This window comes from Chiloscyllium plagiosum, chromosome 7 (assembly GCF_004010195.1).
Source record: "Chiloscyllium plagiosum isolate BGI_BamShark_2017 chromosome 7, ASM401019v2, whole genome shotgun sequence".
Lineage (NCBI taxonomy): Eukaryota > Metazoa > Chordata > Chondrichthyes > Orectolobiformes > Hemiscylliidae > Chiloscyllium > Chiloscyllium plagiosum.
This window is the reverse complement of record NC_057716.1, coordinates 116345365-116371627: the sequence shown is the minus strand read 5'-3', so window position 1 is coordinate 116371627 and position 26263 is coordinate 116345365. Positions and strand designations below refer to the sequence as shown.

The 26263-nt window shown below is 42.6% G+C and overlaps 1 protein-coding gene across 1 annotated transcript; it reads left to right on the top strand.

Moving 5' to 3' along the window:
* LOC122551964 (NACHT, LRR and PYD domains-containing protein 3-like) lies at positions 1–26263 on the top strand. The gene is made up of 10 exons (XM_043694534.1): positions 1–4; positions 711–868; positions 8674–8845; positions 8941–9006; positions 19706–21497; positions 22645–22731; positions 22913–23083; positions 23267–23437; positions 23593–23760; positions 26023–26263. The coding sequence occupies exons 1-10, from the start codon at positions 1–3 to the stop codon at positions 26108–26110; spliced, it is 2877 nt and encodes a 958-aa protein (XP_043550469.1). The 3' UTR covers positions 26111–26263.

Sequence of the window (26263 nt, the reverse complement as noted above, 5' to 3'; positions counted from 1 at the left end):
ATGGGTAAATGAGAACATAAGCAAAACAAAATTGAACAAATCATCCATTTGGGCATCATTGTGGATGATACCCACTGTTGAGGAATCATGTGGCATTCAGATGTATTCTCAATATCTCACGTAGACTTCTCTTGTCTGTGCTGTCTAGCAGCTTTTCAAAATGTTTAACTGCTTGTGTAATATAAGGGTCTTTTTAGATGTTTCTAACTGGTATACTTACTTATTTGATTTGTTTATGTCTGTGTGAACTTTAAGTCTCTTTGAGGGGATAGAAATGATGCCACCCATACTTTCCTTGCCAACTCTGTGCCAAGATTGACCATGGCATGCATTGTTATGTCGCACAATGTTATGAAGGATTTCTGTGGTTAATGCAAGTGAATCATTAAATAAAGGTCCTTTCACCAAGAGAAGTCGCAGGAAATTCCAAAGTTTTGTTTCTTCAAAGTTGTCGTCAGTGATAACACAGTTTACAATGATCAACACATTTTCTGAAATGAACCTTACCTTTAACTTGATGGAAGAAGAATGACTTTAACTTTGCAAGATAGTGTAAAGGTGTCATAATCATTCGTGCCCATGAGACTACTTCAACATTCCATGAAAACTAAGTGAATTTGTTGGGTTGGTTAAATGAAAATTATACCAATAAATTAAAGACTGTAACTTGTAGGATACATTGAAAATATTTATACACTTTATATTCACAGATCCTGTCTCCCAGTGCCTTGAAAACTTCAACGATTGTGACCTTTATAAGGTGACGACATTCTACCGGGAGAGATTGGAACAGGCAATTGAAGAAGCGGTGATAGGTGTCAGCTTGGTGTTAACGTACGAGGGACATTTCAATGGCCAGGAACATCAGGCAAGTGAACAAAATCACTCTTAATCTGAATTGCCTCAACATCAGGAAACTTTCAAGAGATCCTATTATTTTGGCAACAGATCCAATCAATGTGAGAAATGTCTGTCAATGTTTTGGATTTGCAGATCATAAATGATATCTCTGTTGGAATGATGAAAACATAGAAATAATTGGAAGACAGGATGTGGTAATTTGGACCATTGACTGCTCCCAGACATCATCATGTATTTCAGCTCTTGGTTCATAAACCTGAACATTGTGATACCTCACATACAGATCTGTTTAGAGCGATGCAGGTTTCTGCTTCTACCAGTTTTTCAAGCACTATCCTCCATATATATCAACTCCTCAGTCCCTCTCTAATTCTATAAGCACTTGTTCAACACACTGCTAAACAAAATATATCTGCTATCTCTACTTGGTTCTCTCATCTTACATATACCTAAAACATCTCTAATCACCCTTATCTGTACAACTGACACGATTCAAAAAACATCCAAGTCCAATTTATTGTCCAATCCTCGACAAATTGCTGAAAAATATCCTCATGAATTCCATGGATTTCTTCCTATAATGCAGCCAATGAAATCATCTACAGAGGCTCCAACCTCAGTCTAACTGGTGTACATATGGTTCAAATATAAACTCTCATCTTCTAATCCTCTGTGTCTCAGCTTCCGAAGAAATTATTCATTTTCCTCCTGCCCACTTACCTGCCCAATTCCCTTCACCAATCTGTGCACTAATATTTCTTTGTCCTGTGCCTCTCATGCCATTTCTATGGTTTTTTCTAGATTTAATCGCCATTCCGAGATACATTTGATCATTCATCTCAAGCTTAAATTTTGTCTGCTACATTGCATATGCTACATTACAGAGCATATGTAAATTCCATTGATACAGAATAGGCTTGACAACTAGCAAACACCTGGATATTTTCCATGTCAAGGTGGAGGCTTCTTGAATGAAAGTCATGCATATAAGGTCAGGAACTGCATGATACACTCACCTCAATGCTGCATGACCCCAATAAAAATTGCCTTCCTCTTGCAAAACATTCATGAACTGTATGAACCATTTGTCTTGCCATTGAGACAATTTTGCATCCAACATATGTAAATGAGCAAAGTAGAAAAGTCAGAAATTGTTTGTGAAAGATTCTCTGGCACTGTTTGATGATGTCATTGCAGAAAGATGATAATTCTGCAGGTCCGTGGCTTTCAGGAGTAATGGGTAAACTTGGCAATGGAAAAAAAATTAAGAAAATACAAAAAGGGAGAATAGCAAATAAAATCAGCCAAATTAGATGTTTGTGATAGATTGGATGCACCAAAAGGAAATAACAGAGAAATTAAGAGGGCGTTTTGCAAACTTCCTTTTTTTAAATTCAACAATTTCAGATCACATACTCGAATACACTTTTTTAATTGGTTGTATAATACATCTTTCATATCTTTTTTTTATTTAGCTTTTGAGTTTATGCATTGCTCAAGTTGGCTTCTGCCATCATATCACCTCCAGACTCATAGTTTCACTGTCTCTTATCTAATCCTTTGATATGGCCCAATTGAACAATATGTCATTTGATCTTCCCTACCCTCTGAACAGACCTTCTGTTTTGTTAATTATTCTTATCTCAGCTACCGCTTTCATTTGATCACAATCTATTATGTTTCCCAACTACTCTCACTTCTTACAAAACATTTACAGACCTGAAATCTTAACAGATTTTTGTTCTTTCTCCACATAACACATAGATTTGGCCAATCCTGATTGACATATTTAACATTGTATTTTTGTTTTCGGCTTTATGCCATTGAAAACATTAAATAGTTTTGGTTGCACCAGCCCAGACACCCTCATTTGGATCCTGGGATATTTTAGTATTCTAAGCAGTCTGCATGTGGTGTCTCGCAGTGGAGGCTGGGACATTAAATGTCTTCAAGGCAGAGATTGATAAATTCTTAATCTCGCAAGGAATTAAGGGATACGGGGAGAGTGCAGGTAAGTGGCGTTAAAATGTCCATCAGCCATGATTGAATGGCGGAGTGGACTTGTTGGGCTGAATGGGCTGAATGGCCTTACTTCCACTCCTATGTCTTATGGTCTTGTAAATGAATTTGCCAATATCCATTCAGATTCTTGTTACCCTCGTCAGCCACCATGGATACCTTCTGAAGAAAATTTACAAAAGGTAGCCGCACACAGTGAGGAAACACATGGTCATTCGACTTGATCAATATTACACATTTCAAACTGTTAGATGTCAGTTTCTGACCAAAAATAACACCATGTGTTTACTTTTTGGTTTGTGTTTACTCTGGTTTCTGGCTCTGCCTTCATAGCAATAATAGGACGAGATCCAAGATGGCGGCGACCCAGCAAGTCTGAGTCTGTAGTGCTCTGCCCGAGACTCAGGCAAAGTGGGCTGCCCGCCTCCACCACACCTGCCAAATCATTTAAAATAACTTTTATTCAATACAGTTAGTCATTTTGAACCAAACTTGAGTAGTTTGATGCTCTGTTAAAATGACTAAGGGAAAGAATGCCCGCAGCTCGCAGCATACAGGAACCCCTCCCCCACCCTCCCCAGCTGCAGCAGAGGCGTCTGCAGCTGCCCCAGGGGTCTTACCTGCGGTGGCGAGCCTTGGTGCAGTGATTTCCAAGCTTGAAGAGAAGATCAATGCCTTTATAGAAGAGTCCAGGAGCAGGTGGGAATTATTGTCGGTCGCGCTGCAAAAGCACGACCGAGACATAGAAAAAATCGAACATCGAGTTGGAGGGGCAGAGCTAAAGGCCACGACCTGCAAAGCTACTGCAGAATTGGCCTTGGGTCGAACAGCGAGTCCGGGCCTTAGAAGATCACATCGTCAACCTCGAGAATCGAAGTCGTCGAAAAAATATTCGTTTGCTGGGCCTTCCCGAACGGGAAGAGGAAGGCCAGCTTGCAGTGTTTCTGGAGCAGTGGCTTCCTCGGATATTGAAGTTGGAGGCTGGATCAGGCCAGGTAAGGGTAGAATGGGCCCACCGGGTTGCAATATGCAGGCCCGGGTCGGACCAGCGCCCCCGCCCGGTCCTGTTCCGGCTGCAGTGCTATAGAGAGAAGCAAACGCTCCTGGAAGCCTCCAGAAATCTCGGGAAAGATCCCCAAGCCATGACTTACAAAGGATCCAAGATTATGCTGTTTCAGGATTTTTCCCCAGCTTTTGGACCGTAAGAGGAAGGTGTTTGATGAAACAAAGAAGCATCTAAGGGATTTAAACATTCAATACTCCCTGCGCTACCCAGTAATGCTACGTTTTAGCCACGAAGGGTCCATCTATAACTTCGGATCGCCGGAGAAGGCCAAGGAATTTTTGGACTGTCTCAAATAAATTGTAAGAGTTAATTCGTGTTGTGAATGATGTTGTTCTGCCCCCCACCCCGTTCCCCAGTTTACCTTTTTTTTCTCTTATTGCCTTTATTGCTTAATATTATCTCTGGGGGGTAGGGAGGGGGCTTATTTGTTTTCCCACTTTGCGATTTTCCTTTTTGTTTGATATATTACAGGCCAGTTAGTCTTACTTCGGTGGTAGGCAAAGTAATGGAAAGGGTACTGAGGGATAGGATTTATGAGTATCTGGAAAGACACTGCTTGATTAGGGACAGCCAGCACGGATTTGTGAAGGGTAGGTCTTGCCTTACAAGTCTTATTGAATTATTTACTGATGAGATCAAAGGACGAAGCCACCTCAAAACAGCGCATTTGAAATAAATCAGCTGAGGCTGAGGAAATGTTAACAGCTAAATTACAACACTGCTCCAAAGGTGGACCCAACTAAAGTAAAGTTTCAGGTAGATGGCCACTCCTGGATATGGGGGTAGATACAGGTGCCATGTATTCTGGTCAGCATGGATGAGTTGGATCGAAGGGTCTGTATCCATGCTGAATGACTTCATGAATGAACGTTTAGGAAACTCTAATGGGGCATCTTGCCTTTAAGCCTGCAAGACATCAAAGCTAGACTGGCCACTTACATTGGGGAATCCAGGAACTGTGTCACCACAAGGAGGTGCTGGAAGTATTAAAAAAAACAGAAAGGTGGGAAAAGTCCAGAAGACAGAGTAGCAGAAATTCAGCCCATCAAGTCTGCTCCACCATTCAATCATGTTACAACATGGGGTAAACTCCCCTGCTTAATTTAAAACCAGCAACACAGAAAAGATTTATCCCGTGCAGTAATCTGTAAAAATTCGAGTGGTTGTGGAACATGTAAAGTAAAATTAACAACTTTCTTAAAGTATAACAGAGAATAATTAACGAATGACTATTTACAATTACTTTATCTAACCTATATTTTACTTTCCCTTATATAATACTATAAGGGAATACTATAAGTCTGATAAAACTCCCAACTAAGGTTTACAAAACAACACTTCTTATTTAAGGTGAAGGGTGATGTCAGGGGTGGGTTCTTTACCCAGAGAGTGGTGGGGGCATGGAATGCGCTGCCTGTGGGAGTGGCAGAGTCAGGATCATTGGTGACCTTTAAGCGGCAATTGGATAGGTACATGGATGGGTGCTTAAGCTAGGACAAATGTTCGGCACAACATCGTGGGCTGAAGGGCCTGTTCTGTGCTGTATTGTTCAATGTTCTATGTTCTATGTTCTATATATAGGCCGGGAGGTCTAGTTGATTCAGGTGAGGGGGGGTGCCTGCCTTGTCTTACCTTATCTCTTTCTTTTAGAGCTGGGTTGTTTCCCGCTATTATTTTGTGTGACTATACATTTAATTATTATCTGCTAAGACTGTAATTTTATAGTTTTATATGTTTATACGTGGTATTAACATTACCAAATATATCTAGGTGTTGGTGTGGGTAGGAGTGGGTAGGGTATTCACTGTTAACTTTAGCTTTACAGCACACTTGAATTTTCTTTATTTTACTATAGGATGCCTGGGTTGAGGGTGGGACACTGGTTGGGAGAGGAAATGATGGGTTTTCGGAAAGGAAGTGATGCCCCCTGGAAACAAGGGGGCAAGTCTCCGTTTAAAAATGTTTTATATTTTTTCTATTTAGAAATAGTTTTTTATGAAATTGGTGTGAGTGTATTAAAGAATCTCTATTTTTGTGAATTTTCTATGGTCTATGCTAGGGGTGTTTTGGATGGGGTTTCTCCTTCCGGGGGGTCTCGGACTTGCCTGGACGATTATGGTTTGTCATTCGATTAAATGATGCACCTCAAATGTCAAAGGGAGTAATTCACCAGTCAAAAGGAAGAAAATACTATCTAACCTCAAAAAAGAAAGGGGTGATATAGTTCTCCTACAGGAGACACATTTACTAGATAAAGGACATTTGAAATAGGGGAGTAGTCATTCTTATTACGAAGAATCTCCCTTTCAAAATCCTAAGTCAGATAAAAGATGAATCTGGACGATATATATTGGTTAAAGCCCTTATAAATGGAGAGGAATATGGGATTTTGAATCTGTATTGTCCCTTGGCACATCCTTTCAAATTTATAATGGAAGCTTTCTCCAAACTGACGGCTCTCGGAGCTCGTCATACAATTATAGGGGGAGACTTTAATTGTATTATGGACCTGGAGATAGACAGGATACCCAAGATGACTGCGGGTGTATCCCCCAGATCCAGACAATTGGTGGATTTGAATAAAGAATTAGGATTAGTAGATGTGTGGAGGTGCCTTCACCCGCAAGGCAGAGATTTCTCTTTTTACTCTAATCCACATAAATGTCACACTAGAATCAATATTTTTTTGTCCCCTTTTTGAATTCCATATCATCCTGTAAAATAGATGTTATGATAATTTCTGATCATGCTGCTGTGTATATGGAAATCAAGGCTAGGAACAATGAGGCATCCCCCTGACATTGGATATGGATTCCTTCTTAATGAAGGATAGTAAATTTGTAAAATATTTTTCTCAAGAATTTAAAACTTTTTTGGAAATTAATTCAGGTATGGCTCGTAACCCATCAATGATGTGGGAGACCATTAAGGCTTATGTGCGAGGTCTGATCATTTCATACTCGGTGACCCAGAAAAAACTAAAGGGAGAACAACAGCGCTTACTTGAGGCTCATTTAAAAGCAGCTGAAACTGTTTTCCCTGATCCTATCTGTCAACAACTTCTCATGTTCCCTCCTCGCTCGTCTTAGCTCTCTTTTAGGTCTTTCCCGGTTAGCTTGTGACTCTCAAGCACCCTAACTGAGTGTTTACATTAGATCCTAACATAAGCCTTCTTCTTCCTCCTGACAAGCGATTCAACTTTCTTTGTGGAAAGCAAGGGAGGTGATTACTAGACTCCTTGCTGAGATATTTGTATCATGGATAGCCACAGTTGAGGTGCCAGAAGACTGGAGAGTGGCTAATGTGGTGCCATTATTTAAGAAAGTTGGTAAGGAAAAGCCAGGGGAACTATAGACTGGTGAGCCTGACATCGGTGACGGGTAAGTTGTCGTCGGTGATTCTGAGGGACAGGATTTTCATGTATTTGGAAAGGCAAGAACTAATTAAGGACAGTCGACATGATGTTGTGTATGGGAAATTGTATCTTACTAACTTGATTGAGTTTTCTAAGGAAGTGACAAAGAAGATTGATGAAAGTAGAGCATTGGATGTTGTCGATATGGACTTCAGCAAGGCTTTTGACAAGGTTCCACATGGTCGACTGGAAGATTTGAGCTATAGGGAGAAGCTGAATGGGTTGGAAGATTTGAACTATAGGGAGAGGCTGAATAGGCTGGGGCTGTTTTCGCTGGAGCGACAGAGGCTGAGGGGTGACCTTATAGAGGTTGATGAATTCATGGGGGGCATGGACAGGGTGAATAGTCGAGTTCTTTTCCCCAGGGAAGGGGAGTTCAACACTATAGGGCATCGGTTTAGGGTAAGAGGGGAAAGATTTAAAAGGGACCTAAGGGGCAACTTTTTCACGCAGAGGGTGGTGTGTGTGTAGAATGAGCTGCCAGAGGAGTTGGTGGAAGCTGGAACAATTGCAACATTTAAAAGGCATCTGGATGGGTATATGAGCCAAATGCTGGAAAATTGGACCGAAGGTAACTGAGGATAACTGTCCGGCATGGGCAACTTGGATCAAAATGTCTGCTTCCATGCTGTACATCTCTGTAAGTCTATAACTCTGTGACTGCGCTTGAAAGAATACTATTGCTCTGGGAGACACACATCGCTTTGAACAGAGTGTTGGAACTTTTATCTGCTCTCAGGTGTTATTGTTAATTCATTCATGGACTGTGTATGCATGCTATCGTCAGCATTTATTGACCATCTGTCACTGTTCTTGCCACTGCTATCCAGAGGGTATAATGGTCAAACACATTCCTGTGAATGTGGAAACAAATGTCAACAACAACAAGTAAAACTGGCAGATTTAATTTCCATCCCGAAAGGACATTAATGAGCCAGTTTTTTTTATAACATTCAACTGTGATCACATTTTCAGAATGCTGTCAGTTAATACCTGACCTCTTTTGTGTTATTGACATCCCTTTTCGCCATATAACAATAATACAACTTGAACACATGTCCCCAATGTCTTAGCATTAGCCTCCAGTTTAGTAGCTCAATAACTTTAGCAGTATGTTACCACCTGTCCCCAGAAAATGTTAGCGTGCTAAAATCCTGAAATGTAACTTGATTGATTTTTAGCTAATGCCGAAAATTGCACTGTGTAGGGTAGTTTCTTCGTCTGTTATCCATTTGATTCATTTGACAAACTGAAATAACACGGTTATTGAATATTCATGGTTTATGGAATATGGTGCTTCTTGTATTTCCAGAAAGTTACTGAACTGGCAGACGATGGGAAAAAAGTAGAAAGCACCGAACTTCTTCTGAACCTGGTAATGGAGAAGGAAGCTGGAGCCCGAAGGGTGATGTGGAAATCTTTTGTGAAAATGCGCAATGGTGTCCCGAAGTTGGACAAAATATTGGAAGAAATAGAGCAAAGCGGTACTGTGTAATTCCACTTGCAAACAAATTAGAATCATACATACTGCTGTGATTATTCTTGTATCTGATTTAACGGAAATATTTGTTTCAAGCAGGTGCTGCTGTGGCACATTATACAAACATCATAGAAGAGATTTCAGAGATACCCAGACACTTGAAGGGTAGGTCAAAAGATTGAAACCAATCACACCTTTTGACATGCTTGTATGATGAAAGGTTTGGTGCTGACCACTTTCTTACACATTTCCAGACATGGAATTTTGTAACGGACAAAGATATCAAGTAAGGTGAAACCTGTTGCCACCTGCCTGATGCCAAGTTGTTGTCAGTTCCATTTGATTAAGCAAATTTGAATATAACATGCACTGTACATTGATCTAAAATATGATTCTGTTTGATTTATTTCCAGTATCACACGCAACTTAAAACTCACTCCATCCAGCTACTCACTTATGAAATCATCAAGGTGTTATGTGACAGAATTGAGCTAATTTTATGTTTCGTGCTAATTTTCAATCATGTGTCTTAAAATAGAATTTTGTGCGAAGGTTGGTCAACTTGGTCATATTGTGATTACACAGCCACCATTGTGCTTAAGTATTTATTGCCAAAAATAGACCAGCATGTTGGGTAATCCAAGAGTTGAGGCTTGTTGGTATTCCAGGATAGACGTTCTCTCATGTAATGGGTTAGTTTGATAAATGAATTGTGAAGATTGTGCAGTGATACAAGACAAAAATGCAAGACAAAAATGTTCTCTTCCTGGTTCTTCAAAATATCTGGAATATCACTTCTATTCTCCTATTCCATCATCTTTCCTTTTAACTGTACATTTTAAAAAACCAACAGTTGCTACTTTCATTTGATTCCACAGTCAGTTCAGGAGTGAAATGCAGATGGAAAACTACTGAAGAATACAAAAAAGGTATTGAAGATTTTGACAATCTGAAATGAAGAGTCAAAGAGTGTGGTGCTGGAAAAACACAGCCAGTGAGGCAGCATCCAAGGAGCAGGAGAATTGATGTTTCAAGCATTAGCCCTTCAGCAGGAATTAGGTTTGTAGACCAAAGGGGTTGAAAGATAAATAGGAAGAGAGTTGGGCTGGAGGAAGGTAGCTGGTAATGCAATAGGTATATGGAGATGGAGGTGAAGATGATAGGTTGGAGAGGAGGGTGGAGTGGATAGGTGGAGTTCAAAAGGACGGTGCTACGTTGGAGGGTTGGATCTGGGATAAGGTGAGGGGACGGGAATTGAGGAAACTGGTAAAATCTACATTGACCCTCTGTGGTTGGAGCGTCCCAAGGCAGAAGATGAAGCGTTCTTCCTCCAGGTGTCGGGTGGTAATGGAGGAGGTGATGGAGGAGGCCCAGAATCTGCATGTCCTTGGAGGAGTGGGTGGGGATGTTAAAGTGTTCGGCCACAGGGCGGTGGGATTGTTTGATTTGTGTGTCCCAGAGATGTTCTCTGAAACATTCTGCAAGTTGGCGTCCTGTCTCCCCAATGTAAAGGAGACCACAATGGACGCAGTAGATGACGTGTAAGAAAGTGCAGGTAAATCTCTGTTGAATGTGGAAGGATACTTTGGGACCTTAGACAGAGGTGAGGGAGGAGGTGTGAGCACAGGTTTTGCACTTCTGGAAGTGGCAGGGGAAGTTGGACCTAACAACGGAGTCGTGCAAGGAATGGTCTCTCCGGAATGCAGAGGCAAATATATCCCTAGTGGTGGGGTCTGTTTGTAGGTGGCAGAAATGGCGGAAGATGATGTGATGTATCCAGAGGTTGGTGGGGTAGAAGATGAGGACCAGAGGGGTTCTATCCTTGTTGCGATTGGAGGGGTGGGGTTCAAGGGTGGAGTATAGGAAATGGAGGAGATGAGCTGGAGGGCATTGTTGACCATGTGGGAGGGGAAATTGCGGTCTTTGAAGAAGGAGGTCATCTGGGATGCTTTATAGTGAAACTAGGGAGCAGATGAGGTGGAGGCAGAGGAATTGGGAGTAAGGGATGGCATTTTTACAGGAGGCATGGTGGGAGGAGGTGTAGTCCAGGTAGCTGTGGGGGTCAATGGGTTTGAAGGAGATATCTGTGTTGAGTTTGTCATCAGAAATGGAGATGGAGTGGTCCACGAAGTGGAGGGAGGTGTCTGAGATGATCCAGGGGAACTTGAGGTTGGAATGGAAGGTGTTAGTGAATTTGATGAACTGTTCAACCTACTGGTGGGAGCATGAGGTGGTGCCGATATAATCATCACTTTAGGGGAGAAAGAGGTGGGGGAAGTTGGACTGTTCCACATACCCAACGAAGAAGCAGGCATAGCTGGGGCCCATACGGGTGCCCATGGCTACCCCTTTGGTTTGGAGGAAGGCCGCCTCCGTGCCACCCTTTCAGAACTCCTCCTCCTGCCTCCAACTGACCTGGACACCCTGTGCTGGTCTATTACCAACCCTCAATCTCTTCATTTACAACTGCTGCCATGACATTGACCGCCTCAACCTGTCCAACCCCCTCACCCACTCTAACCTCTCACCCTTGCAACTTACAGCCCTCCACTCCCCCTGCTCCAACCCCAACCCCAACCTCACCATTAAACCTGCAGACAAGGATGGGGGTGGGGTGCAGTGGTAGTTTGGCACACCGACCACTACGCTGCTGAAGCCAAGCGCCAACGTGTGGACACCAGTTCCTACCGGCCTCTTGACCACAAACTCACCCCCCCATCACCAAACCATCATCTCCCAGGCCGTCCACAACCTCATCACCACTGGGGATCTCCCATCCACAGCCCCCTACCTCATTGTCCGGGAACCCCGCACCATCTCGTTCTACCTCCAACCCAAAAATCCACAAACCTGACTACCCCGTCAACCCATTGTCTCAGCCTGCTCCTGCCCCATCGAACCTATCTCTGCATATCTCAACACCGTCCTGTCCCCCGTAGTCCAGGAACTCCCCACCTACATTCAGAATACCACCCACGCATCCACCTCCTCCATGACTTCCATTTCCCTGGTCCCCAACGCCTCATCTTCACCATGGAGATCCAGTCCCTGTACACATCCATCTGCCATGACGAAGGTCTCCAAGCCCTCCATTTCTTCATCTCCTGCCGATCCAACCAGTTCCCCTCCACAGGAGGCTCTACCTCTCCTCACAGGATAAGCCCCTCATCTCCGGAGTCAACCTGGTGAACCTCCTCTGCACTGCTTCCTAAGCCAGTAGATTAGATTCCTTACAGTATGGAAACATGCCCTTCGACCAACAAGTCCACACTGACCCTCCGAAGAGTAACCCAACCAGACCCATTTCCCTACCCTATATTTACCCCTGACTAATACACCTAACGCTATGAGTAATTGAACATGGCCAATCCACCTGACCTGCACATCTTTGGATTGTGGGAAGAAACCGGAGCACCCGGAGGAACCCACGCAGACACGGGGAGAACGTGCAAACTCCAAACAGTCGCCTGAGGCTGGAATTGAACCCAGGTCTGCAGTGCTAACCAATGAGCCACTGTGCCGCTCCAGTAGATCCTTCCTCAGGTAAGGAGACCAAAACTGAGCATAATACTCCAAGTGTAGCCTCACCAACACCTTGTACAATCGCAGCAGAACCTCCCTGCTCTTAAATCCAATCCCTCTGGCAATGAAAGCCAATATTACTGTTTGCCTTCCTGATTACCTGTTGCACCTGCAAATCAACATTTAGCGATTCATGTATGAGCACTCCTAAGTCCCTCTGCACAACAGTATATTGCATTCTTTCCCCATTTAAATAATACTCTAACCGACTATTTTTACTTCCAAAGTGGATAATCTCACATTTACCAGCATTGTACTCCATCTGCCAGACCCTTGCCCACTCTCTTAACCTAAAAGAATCTCTCTGCAGACCCTCCACATCCTCTGCATAGTTTCCCTTTCAACTCAATTTAATGTCATCAACAACCTTGATCTCCTCTTCCAAATTATTTATATGTATCATGAACAGCTCTGGGCTCAACACTGACCCCTGTGGCACCCCACTCACCACTGATCTCCAACCAGAGAAACACACATTTATCCCAATTCTTTCCTGACTATTAGTGAACCAGTCCATGCTAGTACATTCCCTGTACCTCCTCACATTCTTGTCTTATGGATGAATCTTTTATGTGGCACCTTATCGAAAGCCTTCTGGAAATCCCAGTATACAACATCCACCTACTCCCCTCCATCCACCGTGCTTGTTACATCCTCAAAGGATCCCATTAAGTTTGTCAAACACGACCTTCCTTTCCTGAATCCATGCTGCATGTGCCTGCCTGATGGAACCCTTTCCATCCAGATGTCTCACTATTCCTTCTTTAATGATAGCCTTCGGCATTTTCCCAACTACAGATGTTGAGCGAACTTGCCTATCGTTACCTGCCTTTTGCCTGCATCCTTTTATAAACAGTGGTGTGACATTCGCTGTCTTCCAGTCCACCAGGATCTGCCTGGAGCCCAGTGAATTCTGGTAAATTAACACAAATACATCTCCTGTAACTTCCCCCATTTCTTTCAGCTCGCTGGGTTGCATTCCATCAGGACCAGGGAACTCATCTACCGTTAGAGTCTCAAGTTTGCTCAACACTACCGTTTTAGTGATATCAATTGAGTTGAGGTCCTCACCTCCGTAACATCATTCTTTGGCATGTTAGACACATCTTCCACTGTGAAGACTGACACAAAATACTCATTCAAGGCCTCGGCCATTTCAGCCAATATTAATTCCCCTTTCTCATCCTGCAAGAGATCTACATCCACTTTAGCCACCCTTTTCCAACCTAAACCTTTCCTACCTGTTTTTATATTCTGTGCTAGTTTGCATTCATAATCTATCTTCCTTTATTTCTTGTTTTGTGGTTCTTTGTTGCTTTTTAAATATGGAATCTAATCTAAAAGGCCCCTTTGGCCATTCCCCTCATTAATAAGTATACCAGTTTAGATACTGTTGGGGTGGATGACCTACAGTGGAAAGCCATAGTGACCAGCTCTCTTGCACTGAGTCTGGCTGTGGTTCAGAAAGGAAGTGGGACAATATAAAAGCACTAGTGGTAGGAGACTCAATAATTAGAGGAATGGACAGGAGATTCTGTGATTGTGAACAGGACTCCCGGAAGGTGTGTTGCCTCCCAGGTGCCAGGGTCCGGGATGTCTCTGACCGAGTCTACAAGGTTTTGAAGGGGGAGGGTGAGCAGCAAGAAGTTGTGGTGCCCATTGGCACCAATGGAATGGCCAGGAAAAGGGATGAGAATCTAATAAGTAATTTTGGGCAGTTAGGTTGGAAGCTAAAAAGAAGGACGAGCAAAGCAGTAATCTCAGGATTATTACCGGTCCCACGTATTAGTCAGGCGAGGAACAGGGAGCGAGTGCAGCTAAGAACGTGGCTACAGGACTGGTGCAGGAAGGAGGGCTTCACTTGGATCATTGGGACACCTTCTGGGGAAGGTGGGACCTATACATGAAGGACGGGTTACACTTAAACTGGAGGGGCACCAATGTCCTGGGTGGGAAATTTGCTAGACCACTTCGGGAAGGTTTAAACTAGTTTAGCAGGGGAATGGGAATCAGAGCTACAGACCAGAGAAGAGAGTAGTTGTTGAACAGGCAGAAATAGAGTGCAGAGGAAGGATACACAGTTGATAAGAAAAAGGGGTGGTTTAAAAGTGTCTGTTTCAATGCAAGGAGTCTCAGGAATAAGAGTGATAAACTTAGAGCATGGATCAAGACTTGGAACTACGATCTTGTGGCCATAACCAAGACATGGATTTCACATGGGTAGGAATGGTCGCTGGATGTTCCAGGGTTTAGATGTTTTACAAAGAACATGGAGGGGGGGTAAAAGAGGAGGGGGAGTAGTATTGTTAGTTAGAGAGTACATCACTCCTGCAGAAAATGAGATTGTCATTGAGGAGGATTTGCCTGTCCTTGGATGCTGCCTGAATTGCTGTGCTCTTCCAGCACCACTGATCCAGAATTGAGGAGGATTTGTCTACTGAGTCAGTATAGGTGCAGGTCAGTAACTGAAAAGGAGCAGTCAGTTTATTGGGTGTTTTCAATAGACCCCTGCTCCCACCCCCACCAATAGCAGCAGAGAGATGGAAGAACAGACTGGATAGCAGATCTTGGAAAGGTGCAGATGTAACAGAGTTGTTGTTATGGGTGACTTCAACTTCTCCAATATTGATTGGAACCTTCTTAGTACAGGTGGTCCGGATGGAGCCGATTTTGTGGTGTGTTCAGGAGGGATTCCTGACTCAATATGTAGATAGGGGGTAGGCCATATTGGATTTGGTGCTAGTCACCGAGCCAGGCCAGGTGTCAGATCTCTCGGTGGGAGAGCATTTTGGTGACAGTGACCAAAATGGCCTCATCATTACTATAGCCATGGAGAGGGACAGGAGCAGACAGTATGAGAAGGTATTTAATTAGATGAGAGGAAATTATGCTGCTATTACACAGGAGCTGTGGAGTATAAATTGGGAACTGCACAACAGAAATGTGAAGGCTGTTTAAGGAGCACTTGATGCGAGTGTTGGATAACTTTGTCCCACTGAGACAGACAAGGAATGGTAAGGTGAAGGATCCTTGGATGACAAGAGTAGAGGAGCTTCTCGCCAACAAGAAGAAGGAAGCTTACTTAAGGTTGAGGAAGCAAGGATATGGCACAGCATTAGAGGATTACAGGGTAGCTAGGAAAGAACTAAGAGTTGGATAGAGCTCTCAAAGATAGTGGAATCCAGGGTTATGGAGATAAGGAAGGAACAGGATACTGATTAGGAATGATCAGCCATGATTATATTGAATGGCGGTGCAGGCTCGAAGGGCTGAATGGCCTACTCCTGCACCTATTGTCTATTATCTATTGTCTATAACTCAAAAATGGTCTGAGGAGAGCCAGGAGGGGGGAGCAAAAAAGCCTTGGTGGGAAGGATTAGGGAAAACTCAAGGGCATTCTACACTTACGTGAGGCATAACAGAATGATCAGAGAAAGGGTAGGACTGATCGGGGATAGTGGAGTGAACTTGTGCTTGGAGTCTGAAGAGGTAGGGGAGGCCCTAAATGAGGTTTTTGCTTCAGTATTCAACAGAGAAAGGGACCTTGTTGATAGTGGGAACACCATGGACCAGGTTAATAAGCTTGAACAGATTGATATTAAGGATGTGGATGTGCTGGAAATTCTGGGAAGCATCAAGATAGTTACGTCCCCAGGGCCAGACCAGACATATCCAATGTTACAACGGGAAATGAGGAATAAGACTTTGGTTCGGCCACATTTGGAATGCTGTGTACAGTTCTGGTCACCACATTACCAAAAGGATGTGGATGCTTTGGAGATGGTGCAGAGGAAGTTCATCAGGATGTTGACTGGTATGGAGGGTGCTAGCTATGAGGAAAGGTTAAGAAAGTTAGGATCATTTTCATTGGAAAGAAGGAGGTTGAGGGGGACCTGATTGAGGTCTATAAAATCATGAGAGGTGTAGACAGGGTGGATAGCAAGAAATATTTTTCCCAGAATGGAGGACTCAATTACTAGGGGTCACGAGTTCAAATTGAAAGGGGAAATGTTTTGGGGAGAGATACATGGAAAATTCTTCACACAGAAGGTGGTGGGTGCCTGGAGTAAGAAGGATCCAGACAGATAGATAAATGGGAAGGGAGCAGAGGAATGCAGATCCTTAGAAAATAGACGACAGGTTTAGATAGAGGATCTGGATCAGCGCAGGTTTGGAGGGCCGGAGGGCCTGTTCCTGTGCTGGAATGTTCTTTGTTCTAACAAATTTGTGAGGCATGATCTCCCATGCACAAAGCCATGCTGACTACTCCTAATCAAACCCTGACTTTCCAAATGCATGTGTATCTTATCCCTCAGAATCTTCTCAAGTAACTTACCCACCACAGATGTTAGGCTTACTGGTCTGTATTTCCCAGGTTTTCTCTTTGCAGCCCTTCTTGAATAAGGGCACAACATTCGCTACCCTCCAGTCTTCCGGGTCCTCACCCGTGGCTAATGATAATGCAAAAATACCAGCCAGGGCCCCCGCCATTTCTTCCTTAGCCTCTTGCAGTGTTCTTGGATAAATCTGGTCAGGACTAGGAGATTTATCCACCTTCATACATTCTAATGCACCTGGGTTGGCACGGTGACTCAGTGGTTAGCACTGCTGCCTCACAGCACCAGGGACCCGTGTTCGATTCTCCTCCTGGGTGACTGTCTGTGTGGAGTTTGCACATTCTCCCCGTGTCTGTGTGGGTTCCCTCCATGCTTCAGTTTCCTCCCACAGTCCAAAGATATGCGGGTGAGGTGAATTGGCCAGGCTAAATTGTCCATAGTGTAGTTTATTAGTTCGGCCTAAATATAGGGTAGTTGAATGGGTCTGTTACTCTTTGGAGGGTCAGTGTGGATGGGCTGAAGGGTCTGTTTCCACACTGTAGGAATTCTAGTTCTAACCCCATACCTTCTCTAATGTGATATGCTCAAAGAGTGAGTAAAAGAAAACCCCTGATTTAAAGAAAAAAATAGCAACTTATTTTCCTAATTCCAACAGTGAACACTAACCAAAAACTATTAACAAATCCACGCCCCTTTTTTTAACTAATTACTGTCTGACCCTCAACTATATAAAATGCTGCTCCACTAACAAATATTTAAGATTAACTCAACATTAGCCAAGGGGCAGCACAGTGGCTCAGTGGTTAGCACTGCTGCCTCACAGCACCAGGAACCCGGGTTTGATTCCCGCCAAAGGTGACTGTGTGGAGTTTGCACATTCTCTCATGTCTGCGTGGGTTTCCTCCGGGTACTCCAGTTTCCTCCCACAATCCACAGATATGCAGGTCAGGTGAGTTGGCGATGCTAAATTGCCCAGAGTGATAGGTGTGTTAGTCCAGGGTAAGTATAGGGTAGGGGAATGGATCTGTGTGGGTTACTCTTCTAAGTGTTAGTGTGAGCTGAAAATGTGTTGCTGGAAAAGCGCAGCAGGTCAGGCAGCATCCAGGGAACAGGAGAATCGACATTTCGGGCATAAGCCCTTCTTCAGGAATGAGGAAAGTTTGTCCAGCAGGCTAAGATAAAAGGTAGGGAGGAGGGACTTGGGGGAGGGGCGTCGGAAATGCGATAGGTGGAAAGAGGTCAAGGTGAGGGTGATAGGTCAGACTGGGGTGGGAGCGGAGAGGTCAGGAAGAAGATTGCAGGTAGGAAGGTGGTGCTGAGTTTGTCCAGCAGCTTAGCCGGCTGGACAAACTTTCCTCATTCCTGAAGAAGGGCTTATGCCCGAAACGTCGATTCTCCTGTTCCCTGGATGCTGCCTGACCTGCTGCACTTTTCCAGCAACACATTTTCAGCTCTGATCTCCAGCATCTGCAGACCTCACTTTCTCCTTAAGGGTTGGTGTGGACCTGTTGGGCCGAAGGGCCTGCTTCCATACTGTAGGGAATCTAATCTAATCTCTCAAAGTCCATGCAGTCACTTTATGCTGTCCTGCTTCCGATATTCTTAATCTGTCGCTTCTTTCCATCCTTCCAATTCTGCTGTCTTCTCCCTGGGTCACCCTCTTACTTTTTACTGCTTTTACAGGAAAAGTTAAAAATCACACAACACCAGGTTATAGTCCAACAGGTTTAATTGGAAGCAGTAGCATTTGGAGCGCCGCTCTTTCATCAGATGATTGTGGAGTATAAGATAGTACGACACAGAATTTATAGCAAAAAGTTTACAGTGTGATGTACCTGAAATTATATATTGAAAAAGACCTTGTTTGTTAAATCTCTCATCTGTTAGAATGACCATGTTGGTTTCAGTTGTTTCATGTGTAAATCACAAAACTTTTTTAAAAGTTATATTCTCAAGTGAACTTTAACAATTGGTGTCATGTTGGCCCAGATAAAATATTGAAGGTGTGAGCTTTACAGGAAAAGGTACCTTTGATAAATGGTGCCTTTGGAGATTTCTTTGAGAGCAAGGTGTTTATTTCTTCAGGTGGCAGTTGCTCTGACCAGTTTTCAAAATACCCTCATTTTTTAAACCCTAACATTGTACCCTCTCATTGGTCTGATGTTGTCAATACTGTAAATTCAAATACAATTGGGTTTTGGTATCCTGAGCACAATTTCAATTAATTGGTTAAATTTGAATTGTTGTCAAAACAGCAACCAAAACTCAAGTATCCATTTAATAGCTAATTCTTACCTATATCTATTTTGGAACAGCTCATTTCCCAGCTGCTCAGCCCACTAACAGCTGTTGCTGCACCCTAAATTCAAAAAAGTTTTTTCTTTTGACTTTATGACACAGTGCACCTAGCAGCTCCCCAGCTGTTACCTTCCCACACAGATTTAGCCATGAATTTCACTGTTTATTAGCTTATTTCTTAGGCATGCTCCAATGTCCAATGAGTTCAAACAGCAGAGGCAGTAGCTGTGCAGATTCACTGCTGGGTCAGACAACAGAGTAGGATTCTTTCTCATTTTATTCACTCCCCATGTGGTCTCTGCCTTCGTCTCTCTTCCTCCTTTTTAAAGTGCCATTGTTTTGATCTCTTTTTTGCCCCAAAGCAGTAATTACCGCTCCTTGGATTCGAAGAAATCAGCTCCAACATTGAAAATGCCTCAAAACAAGGAGCCTCTCTTACTCTGACAGTTTTTTTCTGTCCTCCTTCTTCGATTACCCACAATCCTGATTTAAATTTGGATGTTCACCCAATAAGATGGCAGGTCAACAAAAAAAATTAGCAACATCATATTCACTTTCAGCAGTGAATCATATTTGAAATGTTAACTAAATTATGATGTCATTTATCATTTGTCCAAATGTACCATAAATGCCCGTCCTTGTTGCAGATGCTCAGGAACAACACAAGGAGATGCTGAGACAGAGAAATGAAACACTTGATTTGAACACTATTCTAATCAAGGAGAAGGTTAGGATTTCTCAGTTGAACGCACGGTACACTGAACTGACAATAATTTCTCCTGTTCGTCATCGGAAACTGGTGGAGCATGAACTTATTGCACGTGGCAGGGATCATGAAGAATGGAGAGAGATGCACCTTCGGAGGGAACTGGAAAAAATCCGCATTGATCAATTGTTCCGAAGTGGCTTTGCACAAGAAGTCTATCAGAGCCACACTGGAAAGGGACAGATTGTACAAATTCATTCAGGTTGCTCCGTCGTCGTCAGTGGAGTCCCAGGAATTGGGAAGACAACACTGTTACAAAAGATAGTTTATGACTGGGCCAGCGGGAACATTTACCCTCATTTTCAATTTGTCTTTAGTTTTAAATTCCGCGAGTTGAATGCTATTAACTGGAAAGCAACTTTAAAAGAAATGATTCTGCTGTTCTATCCTTATTTGGAGAAATTTCTGGAAGATCTGTGGAAAAATCCGGCCAGTTTGCTGTTTATATTCGACGGTTTAGATGAATTCAAGGATAGCATTGAATTTCCTGACAGCCAGTCAGATGCCGCACCCCAGTCAATATGCATGGACCCAGAGATTCCCTGCAAAGTGTCTGACATTGTCAGCAGTTTAATACAGAAGATGCTGCTTCCAGGGTGTTCAGTGTTATTGACCACCCGTCCAAGTGAACTGCAATTATTGGAAAAAGCTGACATCAGTGTGTGGGCTGAAATACTTGGATTTGTTGGGGAAGAACGGAAAGAGTACTTCCAAAAATGCTTTGGAGATCAGACAGTGGCAGCAGCTGTTTTCAAATATGTGGAAGAGAACGAGATCCTCTACACCATGTGCTACAACCCTTCGTACTGCTGGATTCTCTGTCTTTCACTGGGTCCCTTCTATACACAAGGAAGCAAGAAACAGCAGCAAGTCCCCAAGACCATCACCCAACTATATTGCTACTATATTTACAACATACTGAAAAACCACGGCCGAGAGATTGAAAATCCCCGCGATGTGTTGCTGAAGATTGGTGAGATGGCATTGAGAGGTGTCTTTGAGAAACAGATTGTCTTCAGAAATGAGGATCTGATCAAATATAATCTTCAGCCTTCGCAGTTCCTGTCTGGCTTCATGTTGGAAATTTTTGAAAGGAATGATTCTGCCCAGAGTGTAGTCTATACCTTCCTCCATCTCACCATACAAGAGTTTGTCGCTGCACTCGCACAGTTCCTGACTCCCGATCTTGAGGACATCCAGAAACTGCTCAATGACGTTCACAGCAAGGAGGATGGCAGATTTGAGATATTTCTCCGTTTTATTGCTGGCTTGTCCTCCCCACAGGTAGCTTGGCCCTTGGAGGAGCTGGTGGGTCCATTTCTTCATCAAACAGCCTGCCAAGTGATTGAGTGGGTGCAGGAGAAGGTTGAAAGCCAGGTCGGTAACACTGGAAGCAAAAGTGGGAAAAGGAATCTTCTGAATACTTTGCACTATTTGTTTGAGTCCCAGAATAAAGTCCTAGCACAGACTACATTGGGGTCTGTGGAAAGACTTCAATTTGGGGATTCAGACTCACAGAAAGCCTTGCCACTGAGCCCAATTGACTGCGCTGTATTGTCTCACGCCATTGGACTTTGTCATACAATAAAACAGCTCGATCTGCGGAACTGTTTCATTCAGTCTGAAGGCCTTCAAAGGCTGGAACCTTCACTGCACAAATGCCAAGTGTTGAGGTAACTCATTACTTCCAGGAGTCAAGTTGTTAAATCAGTTTTTATTTCATTAGTTACATAAACGTACACCATGGAAAAGAATCGAAAATGCCGAATGTACCAGTGTTGATCAAATATCAAGGCATCATACCAAGTTAGCAAATAAGATCAGAGGTTTTGCCAGAGCAAGTGTACAATGAACAAAGTACAATTGATTATGTAAAAAGATTTAGAAAATAGAAATTGTCAAAAGGGAGAAAAAAGAAAAACATATGAGATATATTGTGGACAAGGACCTAAAATTTGAAAAAAAAATGCCATATTGACCCAGACATAAATGGTTAATGAAGCTAAAAAGTGTAGCTTCATGGCTAATATTCAGTTTGATTTGCTACATGCAACATTGAGTGAGACTTGATTTTTCCTGCCTGTGGGAAATCTTTCTTGGTTCATAAAAAAAAGTTTCATTTTGCTAAGCTGCATTTGTAAAGTATTCCCAAATCAGCACACGAAGTAATGTGGTCTGGCTGCACTGTCAGCTATCCGAGAAACGCCGTAGTCAATACAAAGAGAATATAAATGAGAAGGACCCTGTCATGTGGCCAATGCAGAATTTTTTAAAAAATTAATCAAAATAATTGATTAACCAGACTGAAATCAGCGAGTTTAATTCAAAGTGAAATCGCCTTCACTCTGTGCACTGTGTTTCAGTGCTTTCAGATTAGATACAAATCATACATTATCCTTATTATGTAAAATATCAAACAGATTGTGTGACATCCACTTACTTTGTTTCAAATTATGCAGCATTTGAAAGTATTTTTCAGATTGACATGATGTACAAAATACATGAAGCTGTGATTTTATCGGCTGAGACGAGGAGCAAGTCCACTTGCATCAGACTCCCACGGTGAAAGCAATCATCGAAATCACAATTTGTTTCTCACCTGGTGGTGCTCCTAACTTGCAGACTGTCAGTGGTTCAAACTATATCATGTACTCCTCAAACTAGAAATAGCCCAGTTTCATTGGTAAAGACAGCAAAACTGGTTTATCAATCTTTTATTATTTTATAGTTTTTATAACAATTATTAGAGAGAATTGAAAACAACCAGTATGTCTGAGATATGTTTCAGCACATTTCTATCCCCTTTGTGTTTATTTGAAGGTTGGAGGGAAATGACCTTGGTGATTCAGGAATGCATTTACTGTACTTGGTCCTGAAGCATCCAAAGTGTCAAATTGAGGCACTCGGGTGAGTATAAGACTGTGCATGATCAACAGAATAATAACTGATCTCCACCATTGTAAATCATTATTATTATCAGCGATAGTTCGACTTGTACTTACTATAATTATAATGATGCTCATCATTGCTCGTCTGCTACATAAATCCTGATTAATCACACTAACTGTCACTGTCACTATGTTCTCAGGTTAGCTGACAATGACCTCACGGCTTCTTCTATTGAGAATCTCAGCTCTGTTCTCAGCATAAACCGATCACTGAAGGACCTGTACCTGGGTTATAATAAACTGGGATCCTCTGGAGTGAAACATTTATCTGTGGCACTGCAGAACTTGGACTGTGAAATACAGAAACTGTCGTGAGTATCAGAGGGATTCATCATCATGAGATGTCCCTAATACAATTTGAGCTGAGTAAACTGTAAACAAAATGGGCTGACAGGCTCTGATTTCTGTATTTTGAAGAGGAGTATTGTTTGCATGAATAACCATCTTTTTATTCATCGCTGTCTGTTTTCTTTTTCCTTTCTGGCTGACCCTAGTCTGAATGACAACGAGCTCACAGATTGTTGTGTCGAAGATCTCACCTCTGCTCTGAATACAAACAGGTCCCTCACAGCGCTGAACCTGAACAATAATAAACTTGGAGACTCAGGAGTAATATTGCTGTCTGAGAGTTTGAGAAAGCCAGACTGTAAAATACAGGAGTTGAGGTAATTAACAGTCTTAGTCTAATTTTATTCCTATTTTCAATTACTACTTGTCAAGCTGTTCCCTGGCATTATTATTAGCTAGAGAATTGTGAATAAACATTGATCCATGTACAGATCATTGCCATTACTTTCTGTTTCTTGATGTCTCTCTTCAGATTAGATAGTAATGCACTCACAGATTCGTCTATTGAGGCGCTCAGTTCTGCTCTCAGTACAAGCCAGTCGCTGACAGTTTTGTCGCTGTGGTCAAACTCTTTAACTGACCAATCCATTCCTGCTGTCAGCCACCTTACACTGAACTGTAAGAGTCTGCAGCGTATCTGGTGAGTGCTGCTTTTTCTTTTCAATGTATTTCCATGACTTACAATAGGAGTAGGTTATTTGATCCAACCAGTTATATCCAACATTTATGTTCCATATGAACCTCCATCTTCATCTAACACTATCAGGGGAGTCCTCCCTCATAAACTCCTCACAATGACTGCTCAGGTTTCCATCACAATTATTTTCTGCTGGGAGAAGATTCCCCATTCTTTCTAATTGTTTATAGAATACCCACCATGTCAAAATAGGTCATTCAACCCAGCAACTCTACACCAACCCTCTGAAGAGCATTCCACCCAGACCAATCCCCTTTTCCAATGGCTAACACATCTAATCTACACATCCCTGGACACCATGGGTGATTTAGCATGGCCAATCCACCTAACCTGCACCTCATTGGACTGTGGGAGGAAACCGGAGCACCCAGCAGAAACCTTGCAGACATGGGAAGAAGGTGGATGAATCGAATCCTAATCCCTGGCTCTGCCCGACCGCAGTGCTATCCACTGAGCCACCGTGTCCCCATTCTGTGCATTATTTGGGAAGGTACGTTTCTGCTGAATATCCAACTGTACTTACTGGCAACTCTCTTATATTCGTGGCCATGAGATTTGTCAAATTAAGTATTTCCTATGTCTTTACAATATCTGTTCTTTCCACACTGCTCATTTTCTGTTTGATGACTACCAATGAATCAGTTCTGGAGATAAATTTAATATAGATCATAAATCGATGCTAAGACATAGACTGAACCACAAAGAATGCTGAATGTCTGAAGGCCCAACACGTGATCTTCAACACATATAGTTTTCTTAAAGACTCAGACACCCACTGAAAAGATCATCCAAGTGGAGTCAACAAAAAGGAGTAGAACACACATTTGCATTCAGGAAACCATGAAGATATGAGCTTAGTGAAGATACAGACTGGAATCTTTAATGGGTCTCAGCATAAACCATTCCCTGGACCAGACAAATCCCCAGTGGCCTAAAAAGTTATAGATGTAAAGATGGTGCATAAATTGTTTGATTTTCCAGAAAGTTTCACCTCCTTGAGAACTTTGTAAGGATTGGGAGATAACAATGATAACACAACCATTTAACAAGTGACAGAGAAAGATGCAGACTATAGACCAATTCGTCATTAACATCCGTGTTGACAAAATGATTTAAATATCATAAAATGATTGAGCAGTTAGTACAATTTTGTATTAAAAAATACGGAAATGCTGCCTGGCAAAATGGAAGAATTATCTTGCAAAGTTAACGAGTAAAAACGACGAGGGAGAAGTGATGAACATCAAGTTGTCAGCATTGTCATTTCCAGATGATAGGGCTGCTCTCCCATTAGAGAGAGACAACTGATGGTGATTTAAACTGACAGCCAGCATATGTCGAGAGTGTGGTGCTGGAAAAGCTCAGCAGGTCCAGTTCCATGCAATTTTCCCTCTATCTTCTTTTGAGCAAATTCCCAATCCCCAATTTGTCAATTCCTAGATTCATTTATGTTTTCATAATCCATGTTTTCATTAACCAACAATACTATACTGTCTCATGAGCTCAGTTCATGGTATAACAGAGTCAAGATTAGAGTGGTGCTGGAAAAGCAAAGCAGGTCAGGCAGCACCCGAGGAGCAGGAAAATCTTGCTCCTCAGATACTGCCTGACCTGCTGTGCTTTTCCAGCACCACTCTAATCTTGACTCTGATCTCTAGCATCTGCAGTCCTCACTTTTGCCTCATGGTATAACAGGCTTACGGAAATAAACATCCTCTTCCTGTTTCTGTATCTATTCCATATGTCTCACAACATCATCAATATTTATTACGAACATTTCAGCCCTTTCCTGCCTTGACATTTTTGGAATGTTGCAAGTGCATAATTTCATCTTCAATCCCCTTCTTTGTTTAGGCATATTTAAGTGTTATTGTAAAGACTAAACTTGCTTCCTCAAGCTGGACTTTCTCCCCAGGTTCCTCATCTCTTTCTATGTGATCAGTTTAAGGCCATGACTGACCATAACCCCTTTTGTCATACTGACTGTTGTCCAATGACTGTTTATTGTGGACGTTGCCTCAGCCTTACGTCTGTTCTTGAGTTGTGATTTCAGTGATATGTGAAATGCAACCCTAGCTAATCACAACAAATATGAATGAAATGCTGGCATTGCGTGTGTGTTTTTGTTTCTGTTTGTCATTGAAATCTTAACATTTACATTTACATTTACATTTTGTGCATTCTGTTCATTTTCTGTGCAACTAGGATTGGAGAGAACTCATTTACTGCCAGTGGAAAGGAACAGCTGCACTTACTGCAGGAATCCAGAGGTGGCTTCAGAGTGGAAATGTGATGAGTTTATTATTTGAGAAATATTGCTAATGGTTAAAGATTTAATGACAGCAGCAGAATTTTTTTTCTGACCATATGCATACTGTTTCTGTCATAGAATATTGAACAGTACAGCATAGTACAGGCCCTTCGACCCTCGATGTTGTGTTGGCCC